At 48.6% G+C, this 23,144-nt stretch overlaps 1 protein-coding gene across 12 annotated transcripts in view; it reads right to left on the bottom strand.

Moving 5' to 3' along the window:
• The window catches only part of SLC39A11 (solute carrier family 39 member 11), a 429,582-nt gene that overhangs the window by 234,781 nt on the left and 171,657 nt on the right, over nt 1–23,144 (bottom strand). For 11 of the 12 annotated variants that reach the window (XM_079905469.1, XM_079905476.1, XM_079905467.1 and 8 more), the window contains one exon: nt 13,625–13,766. In XM_079905469.1, the coding sequence (XP_079761595.1) occupies nt 13,625–13,766 (142 nt within the window). The remainder of the gene's footprint in view (nt 1–13,624; nt 13,767–23,144) is intronic. The other variant, XM_079905475.1, reaches the window with a different exon arrangement.

Raw genomic sequence — 23,144 nt, 5'->3', positions numbered from 1 at the left:
AACACCCATGTATTAAGTGCTGACTACCATACTTCACCAAATCTGAAGACACAACAATTTTAAGACACACTTTTATTTTAGATGGCATGTCAATTCCACTATGCCATTGGCTGGAAGACGAACACTAATTTCAGAGATGCTGAAAATGCAAAGCAGGGTGAGTCCTGGAATCTACAAATTACTGCATGTCAAGCACCGTGCTAGTCCCTTTACATATTTCACCTGAGTCCCAATGCAATAACATTACGATTCCTATCTTACAAGCCAGAATTCCAAGAACTCAAACCTAGGTTTGTCTGAGAAGCCTCCCACGGAAGCATCCCAACAGAGACGGCTCCCACTGCTGCAGATCTTAGCACCAGCAAGGAGCCTCTCACCATCAAGTGCACTGGGAGACACAGAGAGCTCATTCTAGTTGCATATCAAATGACTGCAGAAGCACCCAGCTTGAATCAGAAGCCATGCTTCAAACAAACTTCCAAATGCCCAGAGGAGGGTTTCACGTTTATTAGTCTAAAGAGCATCTGCTCCTCCCTCAACTTCATAGCCTTCTCTCACTTCAATAAGCAACTATTTAAGTGGAATTTTATGACCCAGAACACACAGTGCACTGTACTGAAAAGTGGGATTCAGAAATAAAAGATGCACGATTCCTTGTCAATCTTAAAATGCGTCCCCACTATCAAAGCATTAACAAAAGAACGTCTCCAAAGGTTGGGGTGGGATAGTGCACGAGCACGTCTGTGTGCTATAGAGGGTGAGGAGAGAGAGGATGAGATGAAAACACCCACTACATTGGGTATCTTCACAAACAGGATTCAGCCTCTGAGATTTGAGAGCTGCTTGTTACAAGGCAAAGCTGACGCATACAGCCTGTTACACTCAGATACATGAAGTCAACATGAAAACTCTCAGCAGCATACACTCTAATGTAAGGACTGTACCTGGAGTCACATGGGAGCCCTCAGGCTTTTAACTCTTCCTCTTTCCCGGGAAGGAGCCTTAGAGCACAATTGGCTCTATATAGCGATACATTCTCCTCCAAATTTTGGGTCAATGCCATCATCTTTGTGAGTCACCTAACAGTGAAACTTACTAATAATGAAAACAACAATGCAAACCATGACTTTTTTTTAAACCAGCCAGGCAGTAGATGACAAATTGTATCTCGAGCGTGTCCTCATCTCTCTTCTCAATTGCATTCTTCTGGTAGCCTCTCACTTAACCTCGATGGCTCCTGAGACCAGGAGGAGACCAGCTAAAGCCGCAGAGGCCAAACAGTCATGAGAAAATGTCCTAGACCACAGTACAGGGAATGGGTTTGCCTTGGGAAGCCCCCTGTTGGAAAGCAGCAGGGAAAAATTATAATTCAATAATTATCTGGAGTGTTTTGGAGGAAGAAAGTTACTCTGAGAATGTTGTTGTTGTTAAAGATCATGCCCAAACACACACACACACAAAAGACTGCCTTTTTAAAAAAAACTTGGCTTGTAAATCAACCCTCAGAAGCCTCCTGATAAACTTCCAAACGTTTTCCAAATAACACCATCCTCCCAAGTTGACCGCTTCTGGGGAGCCCAAACCCATTTGTTCAGATGAGTTCTGCGGTGTTTGTTCACATGGCAGTTTTATTACTTTTTAATCTGCTGTTATTTTTTGACCCCAAAAGGGGATGCTGAGCACCTCGGCATGGAGCTCCGGGTCATGGTGGGTCCCAGTGGTTCTCTCTGCTGATCCAACTCCACAGGGACTCCCGGGGATCGGGCTGAAGCGAAGAGCAGACTGAAAGTTCAGGACGCCGCTCCACCACAAAGAACTGTCCCTCCACAAATGCCAATAACCCAACAGTCTGTGGTTTTCATCGGGTGCCCAGGTGGTCTCCTTCCCACAAAATGGTCTAGGCAGATGTTCTGAGAATGATGGGTTGTGGAGGGTCATCGTGTGAGGGTCCAAACAGGAAAGAGGCAGGTAGCTACTCCAGAGCATCTAGACAGACATCACGGCAACCTTAGAAAACACACCTGCCCCCTGATTCGGAGCCAACATTTCTATTCAACTAACCACGCTCCCTGCAGAGGAGACACCTGCAGCCCCTGATGGCCATACCTGCCGCCACTTCTGCTCACCTGGGAGACTCTGCCTGGAAGCCTGTGCCCAAGCTCCCACTCAGGACCTCCAAGGTCTCAGACCAGAACCCGCTGGCCCAGATTTTCAGGTCCCATGAGCCCTTCCCCTAAAGGCCAGAGGGGGCAGAGGGGCCCTCTCCCCAGTGTTCTTGGTTGGCTGATGAGCGAGGAATTGTGGAGCAGGAAAGGGGTCTCAGCCCACACTTTCACACTGCACAGGAAGCCCCTCTATAACCTCCCTGACCATTGGTCACCTAGCTTGTACTTGAATCCTTCCAGTGACGGGGAGCTCAGTCCAGTCATGATTCCATGAGCCCATGTTACTATCACATCTACCACATATCCTGACTCTACCCTCCCCCCGCTCTTCACCACACACACACACACACACACACACACACACACACTCTCTCCTTCTCCATTCACCCCATGATTCTCTATAATTTTTCACATCAATCTTCTCGTACATTTTTCCTTAACCACACTGGTGCTCCTTTAACTTCTTTAGGGATTTCCTTTTCCTCTGAGAAACCTCCTCTTCCAGCTTAAGGACAATCTGCTCTTTTCTAGTGTGGATACTCCATCCCTGATTTGTTGCCCTGAATGTAAACGCTGTCCATCTTTCTGAGCACCTCGAGAGCACTGGAGACACAAGGGTGTTGAATGACCAGAGAAAACCACATCCAAACCCAAAAGCTCTCTGTACTTTTCAAGGTGGGCAGCAAAATCTCTACAGTCTGGGCCAAAAAAAAAAAAAAAAAAAAAAAAACCCATATTCAGGCACCCTGAATGCTCTGGCCAATTTTACTGCTGTCCAGACAGAATAATAACTAATATTCACTGAGGACATACAAAGCAGTAAGCACTATTCTAAGCATTTTACTTGTATTAACTTAGCCTGTCTTCACTGTAACTCTGTCAAGTACTTACTATTATCCCCATTTTAGATACAGAAACTGAAGGAAAAGGCAGGGTAAGAAGAATGCCCAAGGTCTAGCAGCTGCTAAGAGGTGGAGTCAGAATTCAAACCCAGTCTCACAGTTATCCAGTATTCTCTGACCCCCTCCAACTCTCTACCGTCTCTGCAGCATGCCACCTTTCAGGAACTTGACGGCTTTTCAAATATCAATGCCCTTCGTCTACCATAAACGTATAGATGACATCGTACTTAATGGTGAAAGACTGAATGCTTTCTCCCTAAGACCAGGAATAAGGCAAGAATGTCTGCTCTCACCAGTCTTATCTGACATCTTAGTCAGTGCAATTAGGCAAGAAAAAGAAATACAAGGCATACAGACTGGAAGGAAGAAACAGAACTGTTAGTACTCACAGACATGACATAGAAAATCCCAAGGAATCTACAAAACAACTCTTAGAACTAATAAATGAGTTTAGCCAGGTTGCAGGATACAAGGCTAACATGTATAAATCAATTATATTTCTGTATACTAGAAATGAATAATTAGAAATCAAATTTAAAACACCATACCATTTATAATAGCACCATAAAAGGAAATAATTAGGTATGAATCTAACCAAATATATGTTAAGATATATATGCTGAGAATCACAAAACACTGATAGAAGAAATTAAAGACAACTTAAATAAATGGAGAGCTACACCATGTTTATGAAATGGAAGACAAGATTATTAAGATGTTAGTTTTCCCCAAATTAATTTATAGATTCAATGCAATCCCAACCAAAGGCCAAAAGCCCACCAGGATTTTTTGTAGATATTAACAAGCTGATTCAAAGGAACTAGAATAACCAAAACAATTTTGAAAAAGAATAAAGTGGGGGGGCTTCCCTGGTGGCGCAGTGGTTGAGAGTCCGCCTGCCGATGCAGGGGACACGGGTTCGTGCCCCGGTCCGGGAAGATCCCACATGCCGCGGAGCGGCTGGGCCCGTGAGCCATGGCCGCTGAGCCTGCGCCTCTGGAGCCTGTGCTCCACAACGGGAGAGGCCACAACAGTGAGAGGCCCACGTACCGCACAAAAAAAAAAAAAAAAAAAAGAATAAAGTGGGAGAACACACAATATCTGATGGCAAGACTTAGACTAAAGCTACCATAATTAAGAGAAAGTGAGATTGGTGAAAGAAGAGACATATAGACCAAAGAAGGAGAACGGAGAGTCAAAAAGCAGATCCACACAGATAGGGCCAATTAATTGTTTACAAAAGCACAGAGGCAATTCGATGGGGAAAGGTCAGCCTTTCCAATACATGGTGTTGCAACCACTGGACATCCCCATTAAAAACAAGCCTGAACTCCAAACTCGACCTCACTCCTTACCCAAAAGTAACTCAAAATAGAGGGCTCTCGGTAGGAGCACCAAGGACATATTCAAGACCCACTTGAGGGATGGTCAGAGGTTTACATATGTTAGGTTGAACCATATAAAATGCCCAGATTCGTTTCCCGAGAACGCTTGAATCTCCTTGAAGGCGTATGTCTCCTAACTGTTTCTATGTGTATGACAGGCGCTCCCCTAATAGAAAGAACACGACGATCAATGTTTACTGAGACTGACCTCAGCAAATCTTTCCGAGACCTGCCGGGGATCGGGGCAGCAATACCGCTGGCTGAGCCTGCTTTCCTAGGGAAGACAGCAGAGATCTCTGGCTCACGTATCTGAGAGCTGCGAGAGACATCGCATGCTTCCTCTGCCCTCCTCGAGGAATGCCTCTGCCTCCGCTCTGCTCCCCCCCGCAAGGCCAATGACTAGTTTGGGGTTATCAGGAGTCGGGAACCCTGAGAGTCAGCCCTGTTTTGGGTCCTGTTTCACCGGCACATCCCTCAACATCTCCAAAATATTGCGACCCTCAACATCAACAGCTGATTTAGCATTCAGACACTTCGAGCTGTTTTCTTTCTCTGGTGCCAGGAGGGGAAATGCACCAGAGAGAAGAAAGCAGAACAAAATACCAGAACACACACCGCCCGAAGAGGAGATGGGAGGCCGAGCAGGAGGTACGCGCTGACAAAGACAGCCCAGGTTGAATGGAGCTTATCACGGATGCCTTTCCTTTCTTTTTTTTTTTTTTTTTTTTTGCGGTACTCAGGCATCTCACTGTTGTGGCCTCTCCCGCTGCGGCGCACAGGCTCCAGATGCACAGGCTCAGCGGTCATGGCTCACGGGCCCAGCCGCTCTGCGGCATGTGGGATCTTCCCGGACTGGGGCACGAACCCGTGTCCGCTGCATCGGCAGGCGAGCTCTCAACCACTGCGCCACCAGGGAAGTCCGGATGCCTTTTCTTGAAGGCAGGGTTGCACTGACCTCATCCCAGATGCCAGAGCTGTCACTGTTGATGACACAGGTTCAAAGCCCAACTCCTCATCTACCCCATCAGCACATTCCTGCTCTACGGCTGCCTATCTCAGTAAGTGGCATCCATTTCCTCCCAGTTTCATGGGCTCAAAACCAGCTCCCTCCTTGGGCTCTTTCCATAAAAGCCAGAAGGGGGGAAAATAAACAATCGAGATGGGAGTGAATAAATAGAAAGGACCCCTGAAGAGCTGAAACACCTGAAACCAAAGTGCCGCCTTGTGCTTCTCCAGCTTCAGGAGCTTCTGCAAAAACTAACACCTGGGAAACAAAACGAAATGATCTGAAAAGAGCCCGGGTTGCCCGGCTGTGGCAGCAGGCACCCCGAAATCTCTGGGTCATGAAAGCTTGGCAGGAATATCCTGACGGGGCTGGCGCTGCCCAAGACACTTGTCTGCTCTGCTTCCCCAAAGCACATAGAAAACACATTTCCCTGTTTAATAGACTTGTGAGCTCAAATGAATGTGTCAGAATGCTAATAAATAGGATGGAACCTGCTAGCCCAGCAAATGTTAAATTTTGCATAAGGAGACAGTATCCCTAACTCCTTGGTAGACGCTTAATGAATATTTCAGACAAAGAGCCCTGGCAGCTGCTCTAAAGGCTCCCGATGAATTCAAGTGGGTTTCTATTATTGCCAGGATTAGCCTCCCCTGGTTTCCTCCCATTTTCTCCCTTCTCCCTTCCTTGTGCATGACAAAAGCCCCTCCGGACTAACCAAGCTCCCTGAAGCTTGGCCACGGAGGGGGTCAGAGCGTGGGGCTGATCAATGGACCAGGTTGAAAAGGGTTCCCCCCAAATTCATGTCCACCTAAGCCTCAGAATGTGACCTTCCTTGGAAATAGAGTCTTTGCAGATGGAATTAGTTAAAAAGTGGTCATACTGGATTAGGGTGGGCCCTAAATCCAACAACTGGTGTCTTTGTAAGAGAAAAAAGAGGGTGATTCAGATACTGACACACAGAAACACACACAGGGAGGAAGGCCACATGACAGCTGCAGTTGAGACTGGCGTGATGTGGTTACAAGCCAAGGAACGTCCGGAGCCACCAGAAGTTACTAGAATCAAGGAGGTTATCGGAGTGTGGCCCTGCGGACGCTTTGACTTCCGACTTCTAGCCTCTGGAGCTGTGAGAGCAAACGTTTCTGTGAAGACACACAGTTTGTGGTACGTTGTTATGGCAGCCCTGGGAACTCAACACAGTCAGGAGAGCACACCTACACATTCCAATGTATATGAATAACTCCCTAGAAGTAACCTGAGCCGATCATTTCAGGTGATGGTGGCGGTGGACAGCATTGCCCCACCCTTTTGATTTCATTAGCAGAGACCGCAAACCTGCCAGGAGTCTTGTAAGATCAGGCCTCGAATCATTTGACTTTCTCTCTACCTGCTGTCTCAGAGAAACTCTCCAACTTCATCCAACTCTTTTCCACACTTACTCAGCATTCCCAGCACATCCAGGTATGAGACAAACAGATAAAAGAGACAGAAATACAGTGAGAGAATTTAAAAGATGGAAGGAAGGGAGGGAGGAAGGAAGACAGGGAACCAAGTAAGAGCTTGTGCCACCTGGTGTTCCTTCAGGTGGGTCACCATCCACGGGAAGACAACGTTTCAAAACAATTGTTAAGCACTGTTATGGGCTGAGTCGTGTCCACCTGAAATCCATGCACTGAAGCCCTAAGCCCCAGTGCTGAGAATTTACCTGTATTCGGACATAGGGTTTTTAAAGAGGTAATTGCATTAAAATGAGGTCATTCGGGTAGACCCTAATCCAGCAGGACCGGTAAGAGGAGGAGATTAGGACACAGACAGAGGGAAGACTGAGGGAGAAGGCGGCCGTCTACAAGCCAAGGAGAGAGGCCTCGGGAGAAACCAACCCTGCCCACACCTTGATCTCAGACCTCAAGCCTCCGGAACCGTGAGAAAATCGATTTCTGCCGCAGAAGCCACTCATCCTGCGGTGCTTTGTAAGGGTAGCCCAAGCAAACGTATACAAGTACCAGACTGCCTCGAGGCTTGGGCCCCATGAAAATGCACTCCAAGTTAACTGCCTAGTTCAGAAAATCAGGACAGGAAAAAAAAAAAAAAAAAAAGCAAATAAACAGGAAAAGGGCTGTTGGAGGGGTAAATTTGAGGCAGGCAGAATGTAACATTCATCAGAAGCAGAAGAATCTATAAAATGTATCCACCTAATAATGTTCCCCTGATCCAAAACACTCGGGCCACCCACGGACAGCCCTGTTCCGGAGGGTATTTCTGTACTACTTCCTCATTTTATTTAACTTCCATGATGCTAAAGAGCTCCTGGTAATTATTATTGTTGAACACTTTGCTCTTTATCCTCTGGCAAAATATTTTGGGTTTGCTTTTTGTTTTGGAATTGAGACGTGGCATATTTTAGTAGCCTAATAGCCTCAGTACTATTGCCATGTGCTGACAGGTTGGGTTCATGCCCTTTTGAATGAAGAAGCCCAGGTTACACAGGCCCTCACCCGGAAAGGACAGAGCAAAGCCAGGACCTGCCTATCGTTCAGGTCCCAGGCAACTCCTCTCAAGGAAGCCAGGAGAAGACTTGAAAATGTCCCCTGACCAACCAGTTATAGAAAAAAAAAAAAAAAAAAGAGTCTAATTGCTAAAACCACATGCCAAGACATTAAATTACATGAATAACTGTGATATCATTCTTTCATCTGTAGAGAGCTTACTGATAAAAATTCAAAATTACGAATAACCCCTCAGAGACTTCCCTAAACACATTATTTTAGAGACCTAGTCATAAAAACAAAAAAGAATCAAAATTTCTCCTAAGAGCTACATCTGGCTCCTGATCAAATTTCAGTGTACTAAATTTGAGTGGAAATATCGGTGACAGAAGACAAGGAAGACTTGGAAAATTAGAAGATATGGGAGAAGAAAAAGGTGATTGTCAGAGGAAGCTTGAAGCTGTTTTAAAAAAGTCCTCTTTGCTTCCCTGGGATTCGGCTATTTTAAAGGATTTCAGTGTCAAGGAAATCTAGGAGCTGGGAGTTGAATACACGTGGCTGGTCTTACAGAGCAAACAGGCAGCTGGCCTCCGAGAAGGGATCTCACCCCACAGCGACGGCTTCCCGGCCCCAGGCCCACACGTGTGCTGGAAAATATAATCCTCCAAAGGCCAACCAGTGTGAAAACCCTTCAGCTAAAGAAACTGTCCCCAGTTAAGACATAACACACGAGTGGGAGTAAAACACTGTCGATAACTGATGCCTCCACGTTCAACAGCTGATCAAGTCTCTTCCCAGAGGCACCGAAGGGAGGATACTTAAAGGCGAAAATAGGGGAGAGGAATGATTCCAAGTGCGTGATTGAAAGACGACAGTATGATACCTGGAGGAGAGATGGGGGCGCCTTGGAGAGGGGGAAGGGCATCAGAGCACATCTAAGCGCCTTCCTGACTCTCAGTGGACAAGCCCTGTAGATGCTCATCGGGGGGTCGGGCACTTGGGAACCTTGAGCTGGAAAAGGCAAATTCTGTCTCCCAAGATCAGCTCTAGTTGTACGGGAAGATGCCACCCAGCAAGTCCGGAGCACAACCAATGAGGAATTCCTAAGACACAAACAAATACACGTGACTGGAGCTGGCAATTTCTCCAAACTTATAAGCCACTTGACGCTAGGTCTGCGTCGGTTTTGTTGTGCAAAACATGGTTTCTCATCTGCCAGGCTGTCCAGGTAGAATTATCATTGCCAGGTGAATTCTCCTAACATAAAAGAATAAGGCGTCAAGGAAAACTGTGTTTCTAACCAGAGTTTCCTACGGCTTACTCTTGCCTGACTTAAACCCCCATTCACTTCTCCACCCAACAAGCTTTGCAAAGGTTTATAGATAATAAACAGAAGCCACTTCACAGCTAATTTCCCAAATTAAATCCACCTCTTTCTCTCCTGGAGAACAATGCCTACTTCTGTTCCTTCCACAGGTACACAAAATTACAGACAATCCTCCACCTGCCATGATAATGGATCCATGAAAAAAAAACCCTTGAAAAGTTGCAGCTTCCTCTCTCAGAACAAACAACGTATGGAAATGGGGCAGTTAACAATTACCCTTCTTTAAAAAAAAAATGGTTCTGGGGCTTCCCTGGTGGCGCAGTGGTTGAGAGTCCGCCTGCCGATGCAGGGGACACGGGTTTGTGCCCCAGTCCGGGAAGATCCCACATGCCGCGGAGCGGCCGGGCCCGTGAGCCATGGCCGCTGAGCCTGCGCGTCCGGAGCCTGTGCTCCGCAACGGGAGAGGCCACGACAGTGAGAGGCCCGCGTACCGCAAAAAAAAAAAAGGTTCTGACAAACCCAGGGGCAGGACAGGAATAAAGACGCAAACGTACAGAATGCACTTGAGGACACGGGGAGGGGGAAGGGTAAGCTGAGACGAAGTGAGAGTGGCATGGACGTACATACACTACCGAATGTAAAATAGATCGCTAGTGGGAAGCAGCCACGTCGCAGAGGGAGGTCAGCTCGGTGCTTTGTGACCACCTAGAGGGGTGGGATAGGGAGCGTGGGAGGAAGACGCAAGAGGGAGGGGATATCGGGATATATGTATGCATATAGCTGATTCACTTTGTTGTACGGCAGAAACTAACATTGTAAAGCAATTATCCTCCAATAAAGATGTTAAATTAAAAAAAAAATTACCCTTCTTTAGCCTAAAGAGAGTACTAGTGAGAAAAGAAAAAAAAAAGTCCACTGGAGGCTAAATGGGGGGGGCTGAGGCAAAAAAGCCAAGTTCTAGATAAACACTGGGGTCGTGGAGCCATCTGAAGTGTGATGGACGTTGTAGATCTTTGCCTTCCAAAAACACGTATCTTTTTGCATTAGATTCCAAGAGGTTCATAAACCCTTTGGCGCCCACTCATGGACCCCAGATGTACAGAACCCCTGGCCTCGTTTCTAGAATTTACTCGACAATAGAATTGCCCATAGAGATGTATGCATGAAAGTGCTCTGTGCCACTTTCTTTGTAAGAGCAAAAGAGTGTAAACACCCTAAAGGGCCATCAAGAGGGGACTAATTAGGGAAGATCATGGCCAAGAATAAGAATCCATGAATGCCCAGGAAACAAAAACCAAAATGTGTTATTAAGTGAGAAACACAAGGCACAGAATAACGGGCCAAGTATGATGGTATAAACATAATATTTCTGAAAGGAAACACAAGAACCTAGAAACCGTGTTTGTGTCTGAGATGGGAACCTAGACCGTAAGGGATCTGAAGGGATCTGAAGGTGGAAGAAAATTTACTTTTATTTGTAATCCATGTTATTACTTTCTTAAGTAATTAATTAAAAGAGAGCTAGCTGGAGAGAGAGATAAATAGTTGAGGGGGGTGGGAGAGAGAGAGAGACAGAGAGAGAGACTGACTTAGCTAGACTGGTCTAGCTAAGTCCCAAAATATCCCCGGCCCTGAGAACAGTTGATATTGTAAAACGTTTGGCACCAGGACATACACAGGAAAGCACTCATAAATGCATAAATGCTTTTCCCAGCTCGGCTGCTGGCGATGCTCAGAGCAGCCGGACCTCCTCTCCCACAGCGTGGTTTTTCTGGCTCTTCCTCTTGTTGAACCAATTATGGGACATTATAACAGCAGCGCCAACGTTACTTCTTAAAGGCTGATGTTACTAAACACCCATTAAACCCATCTCCGGGCTCCATTTACAGCTAGCTCAAGGGCAGATCCAGATGGTACAAATAACAGGTATTCAGACTTGATCTGCACAAGGCCAGTCATCAAAGAGCCATTACCAGTTGTACAGTCTTCAACTGCCTGACAGCCACAGGTGTGCCCAGGTGGGAGGAACAGCAACCTTTCCAGAGGTGGCTTGGTTCCCTCGGTCTCTGCAAACCATCTCTGTGCTCCCACAAAGGCTGCATTTGCCTCTGTATCTGAACAGTTAGCAACAACGACTGAGGGTTGCTTGGTAACCTGGTAACAGGCAATGCCTAGGTGTTTCTGAGCAGAGGACGGGATTGCATCATCTCCCACGCAGTCTCCGCTCACGGCTCCACACTGGGGTGGCCAAGAAGATCCAGCAATCCTGGGAGACTTTCCAGGAAAGTCAACTGCCGCTGGCCCTATATTCCCATGGCCCCAGCGGAAAAGGTTCATCTCAAAGGGATCGCCCTTTTTACCTTTTTTTTTTTTTTTGATCGATTGACAGGCACTGAACCTTCCCGCCTGTGGCCTTGAAGATTGAAAAAAATGGGATAGAATAAAATCTAGCCAATTTCTTCATCGTAGAGAAGGCTCAGAATTAGGAACGTAAATATGGCATTAGAGTGATTTGGGTATTTCTGTCTTATTAAAAAATATACTGGTCTGTAGTTTTCTTGTGACGCCTTGATACCCATTTGGTATCAGGGTATTACTGGCCTCAGAATAAATTAAAAGGTGGTCCTATTCTTTTTTTTTTTTTTTTCCTTGCGGTACGCGGGCCTCTCACCGCTGTGGCCTCTCCCATTGCGGAGCATAGGCTCCGGACGCGCAGGCTCAGCGGCCATGGCTCACGGGCCCAGCCGCTCCGCGGCATGCGGGATCTTCCTGGACCGGGGCACGAACCCATGTCCCCTGCATCGGCAGGCGGACTCTCAACCACTGCGCCACCAGGGAAGCCCTCCTATTCTATTTTTATAGCAAAAAAAAAGAATCAGGACCATAATGTCTTCATAGCGGATCACAGGAGCTCCACGACAGGATAGCTGGGGAGAATGGAGAGAAAGCCTCCTGTCCCTGTGTTCCCACGACTCAGCATGGAAAATGACAATCTCTACTGGAGGATGGTGTCCCACGCTGGTCATTGGACAGCTCTTGACTCTCCAGTAAGAGGAGAACGGCAGACAGCACCGAGTGGTCCTGATTTGAGTATGAATGACAAGACTGACTGCACACAGCGGGCAGGTTTTCGTGCTAACCCTCTAGTACTTGAGCTCACGTTAGATGGATTTTCGTTTCCCGATTACATCCCACATCCAAAGCGGTAGGCGGCAGTGAGCCGCAACCCCAGTGGAGAAGGTATTCGAGTTCTCCATGAATAATTCATGCAGGACATAAGCTGAACGCAGAGAACTGAGAACTGGCCGGGGCATCGCTGTAACTTTTGTACGTTTACTGTACCGCGGTCTAGAGATCACCTCTGCCGACACAGGGTGGAAAGAGCAAATTAACGTCCCAGCCCGGAAACATGAAAGGACTTTCTCCCTTAAATCACTAATGTGAAGACAGCGACTGGTCACCAGTCTGTTTCTCTCTGCCGCACCTAAGGGAGAACTCCAAGCGAGGCAGGAGACAGCCACTCTCAACATCCTTTGCCTGGTTTTAGTTCCCGAGTCTGAGATTTACAGAAGTGGGGAGGGGGAGGGACAAACGTTTCACAGTGTTGGCGGGGGGAGGTGGCGCTTGCCCGCTAAACGTGGGACTTGAATAAATGCAAAGGAAAAAACAGGCATCCACCTCTCCTGGTGCAAACTGGTGCTTAAATTAGCCAACTGCCCTGGGTGAGCCATGACCGGGCAAGGAGCGGGGGAGTCCTACACGGAGACTGGAAACCGGCATAATCCTCTGAACAACTTCTCAGGGGGCACTGGCCCAGTCTGCACTCCCCCGACAGAGATTCCGGAATTCCTACCCTATTCCTCTTGAGGGACGCACTCCCTCTAACTTAAGACAAAAGGCATGACTTTGCCATCAGTGTTTTCAGGTCTTCTGGCTCCAAACTCAATCAGTGAGAGCAACAGTCAGTTTCCCCAGATGGACCAAAAAGATGAAAGCCACGTAAATGGAAAGGAACATCCAGGGTCCGTCAGGGAGGCGGAGACAGAGGGACAGGTGCCCATCCACTCCAACCCAAACCAGCCCAGTCCCATCAGAGTGGCCCTTGCCCACTTGTCCAAGTTGGAAGAGCAAATCAAAAGGCCCTGTTACCTCCTGTGCACTACGCAGGTGGTTTGCAGAGCCAATGGGGAAGGAAAGCACGGGGCCAGACCCTGGCTCAGCGCCGTGCGACAGTGGGGTGGGTACTTTGCAAGGACAGGACAGAGCACCTGGCATTTCCCTGCCATCCCTCCTGCCACCAGGCCTGAGTCTCCCCTGTCTCACTCGGCCCAGGGTCTGCAGCAGGGAGCTTGCCTGAAAGAAGCCCAGCTCTACCTATCCGGATGGAAAGTTCACTCTCGGGGAAGAACGGCCTGGGACCCTCAGCATCAGACTTCTTCATCAACGCAGGGTCGAGATTCAGTGCCAGGGCCATCTGGGGGTCTTCTGCTGCACCCTGAAACGAGAAGCAGGGGCATCACTGTAACACCTGTCTGCCTTCATTCCCCCGGCCCCTCCAGCTCCCGGCAGCCAAGGTGCTTTGCCCTTCTCTACTGAGAGCCCCGGGCCAGCCTAGTTCCCGGGCCAGACCCAGATGTCAGGCTGGGCTGAGTCAAGAGCAAGGCGACAAGCTTTCTGGCTGCAGAACTTTGAGGATGACAACAGCGGGACCTGAGGCGTCGGTGCTGATCCTAGAAATGGGAAAAACACACACTGGGAAGGATCAGGTCGAACATCAAAGCCCCCTCCCTCCACGATTCATCACCACTGGGCAGATGGCAGAAGGGACTCAGTTCCCCAACTGTCAAAAGAAGCCTGGAGGGCAGGTCCGCTCAATGGCAGCCTCGCAGCAGGAACCAAGGTCACCACCTCTCCAGAGATCAAAAGGGGACGAGAGTCAAACAAAAGCACCTCAAAGGAGGGCAACTGACAGTCGTGGAGGACACAGCACAGCTGGAGGCAAGCCCAGACAGCCTTAGATCACCACGTCACCCTTCTGCTTTGTACATAACCAGTCATTTTGACTGTTTTTGCATTAACTACGCAAAGTTTGATTTTGACCCCCATGTTTATTTAACAAATATTTATTGACTGCCAACGGTGTGGATACTTGGTGAACTAACGAAGTTCTAGCTCTTATGGAGCTTATGTTCCAGTGGAACACAGGAGGAGCAAACAAGTGAACCTACAGCGGGGCTGTGAGCTTCTCCTCCAAAGACATGGGCAGGAACCCTCTGACCCTAAGGGACGGTGAACAGGATCACCTCGATGGGGAAAGAAACAGCAGATGTTTTTTGAAAACCAGGCAAAAATAGTTCTAAACAGAAGTTTCCATTTAAAATGTGTGTCCCAGGACTTCCCTGGTGGCGCAGTGGACAAGACTCCGCACTCCCAATGCAGGGGGCCCGGGTTCAATCCCTGGTCAAGAAACTAGATCCCACATCCATGCCGCAACTAAGAGTTCGCACGCCACGACTAAGGAGTCCACGAGCCTCAACTAAGGAGCCCGCCTGCCACAACTAAGACCCAGTGCAAATTAATTAATTAATTAATAATAAATAAACGTGTGTCCCTAACAGGGGAGAGAAGAAGGCTTATTAATCCAATCACTGAAATCCATCTATTCATAAGCAAATACTAAAACTGTTTTCTTGGGTAAGTTTCATGAAGGAATCTCACAAAAGTTATGCCTGGCTGTGTCTTACACACACACACACACACACACACCCCTTCTTGTTTTCTCATCATCATGTTGATCAGGGATCAGAAAGAGAAACTAATGATTCTGACATTCTACTTCATTATTTCTGTCCAACTAAATGTGAACGAGAACATAAATGCTTCCTCTCACATCCTCTCATTTCTCCAATATATTGATATTGTCCTAATCATTTATTTACAATGTATTCTATAATATGCACTTTTTTTTTTTTTTGCAGTATGCGGGCCTCTCACTGTTGTGGCCTCTCCCATTGCGAAGTACAGGGTCCGGACGCGCAGGCTCAGCGGCCATGGCTCACGGGCCCAGCCGCTCCGCGGCATGTAGGATCTTCCCAGAACCGGGCACGAACCCGTGTCCCCTGCATCGGCAGGCGGACTCCCAACCACTGCGCCACCAGGGAAGTCCTATAATGCACTTTTTTTTAATTGAAGCATAGTTGATTTACAATGTTGTGTTAATTTCTTCTGTACAGCAAAGTGATTCAGTTTTATACACACACTCCTTTTCATATTCTTTTCCATTATGGTTTATCACAGGATATGGAATATAGTTCCCTTATAATGCACTTTAATAAGGGTACCGACACCTCCTTTGTTTTAAATGGGAAAAATGCCTGGTGGTGTGGTTTGAGCTGCCCTCGTTAAAGTTCTTAGGACCCTCTGTAGAATCCTAGAGGCTGTGGGATTTCACCTGCTCTGTCACTGAGAGAGGCACCAAGAGAGGCAGACCGTCCCACTGTAATAGTCAAGGTTGACGCTGCAGATGGACGACTCTTGGGGACAGAAGGGACTTGGGGAAGGCCAGCGTCTCCCCCCACCCCACCCCCACTGAATGACAGCTGGTGTCTGTGCCATGTGCCTCGGGCCACACAGTCGCAGCTCTTTGTTTGTTTATAAGCTTTAATTATTTCTAATCCTACATCTCACGCTGACATCTGAGGAATCACTGCAGCCCTGAAAGACGTGTTTCACTAGGAGAGTGCGTGCGTCGGCGGGTGTTTCTTCCTTTGTCTTGCTTCTTTATAGAATGTGATTGATGCGGAGCTGGGGAAAGGATATGGCAAGAGAACCACTTCATTACAGCAGAGACGCGGCCACCTTAATATGCTCAGGGCTGCTGCTTTGACGGGGGCCGATCAGGCGGGTGCAGCTGGGAGAGACCCTGGTTTTAATCGAGGACAGCAGTTTTCAACTGGGGTGTCTCTGTCCGCAGGGGACATCTGGCAATGGGCGTTTTTGTATGTGGGCGTGGGGGAGAAGAAGGGTGTGGACACCTAGTGGGTAGAGGCCAGCGATGCTGCTAAAAGCCCCGTGTCATGCAGGACGGCTCCCAGCACAGAGGATGATGTGGCCAAATGCCAACAGTGTTGAAGGTGAGAAACCCTCTGCTTCAGAAACATTTAGGACGATGAGGACCTCCTTGTATTGCTGGTCATGCTGAGAATGCACAGACCCTCTTTTTATTGTCAAGATAAGAATTTTCCCGCTTCCTCCAGGAAGCCTGCCTTTCATGTGTTTGGCAAACTTATATTAAGCATCAGCTGTGCACCAGAACCATTTTAGGTCCTGATGGTACAAAACAGCCAAGTCCCCTCTCCTCACGGATCTTCCAGAGACACACAAGAAACTAACAATAAATTATAAAGTCGAGGGCCAGGTCGGGATAATGTTGAGAAGAAAAACAAACTCATCGCCATAGTTACATAGGACAATTGTCATGTGTACCAGGTTCAAGCCCCATGCCAGGCATCCTTCTAGCATCCCCTAGCATCTCATTATGAAGCTCAAAGCTGGAGGGCTCCTCCAGATACGGTGCTGAGGGAGGGCTCTCTGAGAAGGTGGTGTTTGAGCAGTGACCTGAACGGAAGGGAACAAGCCACACTGATTTCCGAAGATGGGGTTCCAGGCACGGAGCAGGAGAGCAAACACCCCACACCGCGACCCCCCTGCCGGCCATATCCTTTGACCATTTCATCAACCTACATTCCGCTGGCTGTACTGCTTTATTTCAGGGCTGGGGGCGGGGTGTACTAATACGATCCCACCCCAGCTTCACTTAGAGGCTGCCTTTTAAAAAGCTGGACAGAACCCCAGCAGATCCCACTTGTACCCACCCCCGTCCTGGGCACTCGGTCCCACGTGTGGCCTTGGGAAGGGTGGGGCAGCTGTGCAGCGTGGGAGTGGCAGGGAACACCCACAGGGTGATGCTGGGGGGCAGCTTCTACGCCCCGGTGCTCCCTGAGCATCCCTGAGCCCAGGCACCGGCCAGCCTCCCAGGGCTCCTTTCAGACTCCCTTCAGGATTCCAACATCCCCTCCCTCACTCTCAACTGCTGACGAAGAAAACAGAGAAATACGTCCCTTGGAATCTCAAGGAACAGCCTGGTGAGCGACACCAGCGGTGCCTTGGTGGCTTTATCATAATGTCCATGATGTCGGGGGAGAGTCAGGAAGCACCTGCAGGGCCAAGGTGGCTCTCATCCCGCAGGCCTGACACCACCCCTCACTCCCTGGAGCCCTGTCTGCTCACGCAGCAAGGACACTGCAGGTGGACGGGATGCTGCATTGTTTGTTTGTTTTTTTACCAGAGCCTTAAATAAACGCAGCGTGGCCTGTGCAGGGGCCACCAAGTCCCCTGGGGGGGGGAATTCCTTCTCCACATCTTCTTGCTTTGCTGAACATGCCCCTCTTTACTTGATATCAACACTGTCTTTCACTTCTGAGGCTTTTTTTTAATCTCTGCAAAGCTTTTCCATCCGGGCTACCTCACTCAATCCTTGCAGCCCCGTTAAGGACGGCGAGGTGAGGGCGTGATCGCGTCCAGGGCAAACATCTGACTAATGCAAGCTGTTCTCGACTTTGCACCGCGTCCCTGAGAGCCCGCTAGGCTGCCCATCGGCCGGGCAATGAGTCACTCTCCTTCCCCTGACTGTTTCATCTGAGTCCCCGGGACTCTGGGCAGCTCACGGTTGCTGTGTCGTCTTGTAGCTCCCAAATGTCAAGGCACTGAAACACAGGCTGCTTCCCAAGCTACAAATCTCCCTCTCCTTTTGCATCACCTGCCACCCCCACCCCCACCCCCCACCGAGTGCTTCCCCTGCCCTCCTCCCCCGTCCCCACCCAATCCTCCAAATCCAGCTCGGTACAGAGAGCAGGGAGGGGGCTGCTGGGAGGCGCCGGGCGACGTCCATCCAGGGCCAAGGAACTTGAGATCATTGTTCTCTGGTGACTATTATTATTATTATTATTATTATTAATGGTTGGGGCAAATCCCTGGCTCAGAATAAACAGAGCAACTTCCACCCACTCTGAAAAGACAGCGCCAAGAGACGCGAGCTGGAAAAGCCTAGCACTTTCCAGAAGGAAAAGAGGGAGCGTGGAGAGACAGGGAAAGAAGGAAGAAACAAACTGAGATGGGAAGGGAGGAAAGCAGCCCTGCAATATGCTCGATGTGAAAGCAAAAGAACTTCGAAACCTAATATGCACGTCTCCCCCAAGGAATAAAACCCAGATGCTGCTCATCAGTGTTTGCTGCCCCAGGAAGACAGCTGCTGGTTGCTGATGTTTCTACAGCCCCAAAGAAACGAGTCACAAAAGGACTGAAAACCTGGAGCGCAACCCGACAGGATGCAGGAGTCTCCAAATGAAATCGACGATGGCAACGACAGCCCCCCACGCAAAGCACAAATGGAAACTCTCCACGAGGTCCCGGAGCCCCGCAGGCCCTGCGGCCCCCAGAACTCAGGGCAACCAGCTGGATGCGTTCGCCCGCATCCCAAGAGCATCCTCCCCTACGCTCACCTGTCTCTGGTTCTTCTCTCACTGGGACATACCATTGCTGTTACCAGCCATCAGGGGAAGCAGAGCACATCAACCTCCGATACTCGCCCACGTGCTCGTGGCAAGCTTGACCTCCGCCGGACCCACACAGGCACACCCTCTATCATGCCGATTCAGGCCACGGGGGGTCCTCCGGGATGTCTCTGCGCCTCCCTGGCCCTGTGAAGAGCGGTCTCTTTCACTGAGCTTTGTCAGGGGGCCACAGGTCCCTGATGAAGAGCAAAGGGAAGGTTCGCAGGATTCACTGGTGGCCCCTGCCAGCCACACACAGCCAGAGCAAGGCGGGTGCTCCACCCCAGTGGGGAAGCCGCAGCGCGCCCCTGCCCCGGGGAACCAGGCGCACTGATGCTGGGGGGGGGGGGGCGCTGGCAGCCCCGAGCAGACTTTGTCTTCTCCCCCCACTGCCCCACCAGCCGCTGCCTCTGCCTTTCCCACTTAACCCAGACACACAGGGTGACGGGAACCAGTGGATGCTGTTTTCATTACTAAGAAATTGCAATAATAATGACACTCATACCACGACCTGAAATTATTTCACATAATGGAAAAAAAATTAAATGACGCCCCTGATCACCAGCCGGAATATGGATATTGCTTACATAATAGATGACCTTCTCTCCCGGGGAGGCCGGTAGCGCCCTGCTGCCCGGGGCCGGGCGGGCACAGGGCGGTGAGCAGCCGGCCTCACAGCAAACAGGGACACAGAGTGACAGAGGGGACAAGTAGCTGCTGTCTTCCCTGCCTCGTTTGCCTACACACTGAGGGATCCCGGGTCATAGCCAGGAGCCCTAAAGACAAGGAGGACAACCCAAAGTCCTTGGTCCCTACTGGTTTGGGAAGCACAGTTCATCTTGTCTGAGAGCACTAAGATTGCACCCCAACCCAGCTCCGCCCCTTCTCCCTACAGTAACAGCATGACATCCCGTCCGTTGCCAGTGAAGCAGGTTTTCAAGCTTCTAATTGTTCCATCCTTGATGCTTTTAAAATCCTGGATGAGGAAGTCTGAGCTCCCTCCTCCAGGAAGCCTTCCTGGATAAACCCAGCCTAGTCGGGATTAAATGCGCCTCCCTCTCTGTGCTCCCCTGACATCCCACACGTTTCCCTCATCAAATTTGCCAAACTGCACAGTAACTCTCGGTTTCCTTGGCTATCTCAAAATCATGAGATTCTGAAAGCAGGAGCTGTGTCTTCCGGCTCTCCTATGAGGGCCTAGCACAGCGTCCGGGGCCCAAGAACTCAGTGAATTTACAGGAATGAGCGATACTACAAAACCTCCAAAATGAGAGGGGAAATGTTGTATAATACAGAAGACAGAGATCCGGGTAAACACAAAATGTTTAGGCCGTAAGAAAGAAGGCAAAGGGGATTACTGCAGAGACGTCAAGAAAAGGTTTAGAAGTATCAGAGTTTCCAGGTAACGGCAAAAAGCATGACTTTCTACCCAGCGCCAGCTTCTCTCCCCTTGATGATTGTGTAAGACCCTCAACGTCAGGCCTGAGACCACATGGGGATGGACAGTCACCTACCCTGGGACTCTCCACCCAAACGCTCCAACTCTACTCCCCTTCCTGGCACAAATACTCAGAGCGGGGCAGCCCAGCTCACTTCCCGGAAGGTAAGATCTTTCCACCCCGAAGCCCAGGATCCCACCAAGGCCACATCTTTCAGCTTCCTCCCCATCTCCTCCACGACCTCAGCCTAAAGCTTCCCAAAGGCAAAGTTGATTACAGAATTCTAGTTATGTTTAAGCTATGTAAGTATGCTATTACTCAGACTATCTTTTTAGGGACAAATCCTTCTATTTCTGATGCCAAATTACTATTCATAATCAAGCCTATTTAATCACATACAACAGATTCTAAAGCACCACACAGCTCTCTCTGCAAAGGTACAGCTCCCTGAGGGTCTGCAAAGATAGCCCTCCAATCGCTGCTCCACGTAAGTGGCTCTGTGGTGCGCTCCAAAGAGTCAGGTTTCCTACTAGCATAGTTGACAGAGAGACGGCGAGTGGCAGAGTTTTCCAAAGCATTATGCTTTTTCTTATAACTCAAAATATGACTTTTCCTTAAAACAATAATATAAATCTAAATGAATGCAAATACCTAAGTACAATGAAGTATTTTCTTTCTAATCCTCAATGATTATCCTTAATCCTAGAAGTCATTAAAATATATCTATAAAAGCCACACTGACACACTACTATATATAAAATAGATAACTAATAAGGACCTACTGTATAGCACAGGGAACTCTCTACTCAATAGTCTGTAATGGCCTACATGGGAAAAGAATCTTCAAAAGAGTGAATATATGTATATGTATAACTGATTCGCTTTGCTGTACACCTGAAACTAACACAATATTGTAAATCAACTATACCCCAATAAAAATTAATTAAAAAAAAAAATCCAGGCTGACCCTTTTCTGGCTTCTTAATATTTTGAGAATCCCCCAGCTGGTCTTTCCAGGCAACTTTTTCTGACCTCTGTTATCCTTTTGGAGAATATCAGATTCCTCCAGAAATCTGCTAAAAGACAAGATTTCTCTTCCCAGGAAAAACAATGCATGCATATCAGACACTTATGGTTGGTAACAAAATACCCCAAAACTTAGTGCCTTAGAACATCAATAACTATTATTGCTAGATTCTTCTCCATGAGACCTGCGGTCCTCCAGCAAGCTAATTGGGCTCATTCATATGGCAAACTCCGGTTTCAGGGGCAGCAAGAGAAGGAAACATCCGATGTCAAGTGCTACAGTCAAGTCTCTGCTTGCATCACATTTGGTACCACAGCAGGTCAATGACCATCCAGATTGAAGGGATGGATAAACCAACTGTACCTCTTGTTGTGTGTGTGGGCGGGCAGGGGGGAGGGGTGGGGTCCAGGGTCACGTGTCATCGTATGGATAACAACAGGGGGAGAATTTGTGGCCGTTTTTGCAAACAACCACAGCACATAGGCACAGACAGACAAAACGCAGCCCTCTGGATCCATGGGTGAAACTCAATCTCACACGCCTAAAACAGTGCTTCTCCAATGGGGACCCAAAGACATACTCGCAGAGGTCAGAAGTTTTCTATAAAATTTTTTTAAGTTTGTATTTTCACTTAAACTATAATCGAGGGCTTCCCTGGTGGCACAGTGGTTAAGAATCCACCTGCCAATGCAGGGGACACGGGTTCGAGCCCTGGCCCGGGAAGATCCCACATGCCGTGGAGCAACTAAGCCTGTGCGCCACAACTACTGAGCCTGTGCTCTAGAGCCCGTGAGCCACAACTTCCGAGCCCACGTGCCACAACTACTGAAGCCTGAGTGCCTAGAGCCCGTGCTCCACAACAAGAGAAGCCACCGCAATGAAAAGCCCACTGGCTGCAACTAGAGAAAGCCCGCACACAGCAACGAAGACCCAACACAGCCAAAAATAAACACAAATAAATAAATAAATTTTAAAAAATAAAAATAAGCTATAATCAAAAGAAAAAATAATAACACCACAGTCTGAATCACCAGGGTGGCCTCTTTATAACCAAATCCTACCGCTGGATTTCAGTGCCTTTGTTGGCCTTTGTGTTTATGACGGAGCAGGGACCGAGCAGTACTGCTTCCATTGTTGAGGGCAGGCTCAATGGACAGATGATACTGGGAGCCAAGCTCAGGCCAAATACCTTCGTGAAGCCCTGTGTAGATGGGGGAGGTTCCCAAGTAGTTCCAGGACAGTGGGAGAACTGACTCCTTCCAGCAGTGTTCCTGGGACAGACCAGCCAGAAGCAACGGCAGCTGATGGCGGCAGTCAGCACACCTGGCTCTTGGAATTGGTGGTTTATTTGGGGCAAAACCTCATCTGTCACATCACAAAAATGTTGTTGGTTTTGATTTGATCGGTTTTGTTGTTTTGATATGAACTGACACGTTTTGGTTTCATGACTGGGGAACAGCCAAAAGCGTAAGGACTAACATATACCTTAACGTCGTGCTCGTGCACGTTCAGGCTTACAAATGCGTCTATAATGGGACAGCCAAACTAGCTCGAATCAACGTTGGGACTGTGTGAGCTTTACTTCCTTTCAAATGAATACGTACGTTGCGTCAAACGGGGAAAAAAACACTGGTCTACAGGGCGAAACAATGGGTTCTCCTCCTCTGGGTTTCCCGCCGTATCAACTCTCCTTCAAAATACAGCAAGGTCTGCCTTCCCTTCTCTAGAACTGAGAACTTAACAGTACACAGTGACCCAATGATGGGTTTTCTCTGCTCAAAATAATGGAGACTGTT

The sequence above is a fragment of the Stenella coeruleoalba genome (genome assembly GCF_951394435.1).
Source record: "Stenella coeruleoalba genome assembly, chromosome: 19".
In the NCBI taxonomy this organism is placed as follows: domain Eukaryota; kingdom Metazoa; phylum Chordata; class Mammalia; order Artiodactyla; family Delphinidae; genus Stenella; species Stenella coeruleoalba.
Note: the sequence above shows the minus strand (reverse complement) of the source record. Positions and strands in the feature narration are given on the sequence as shown.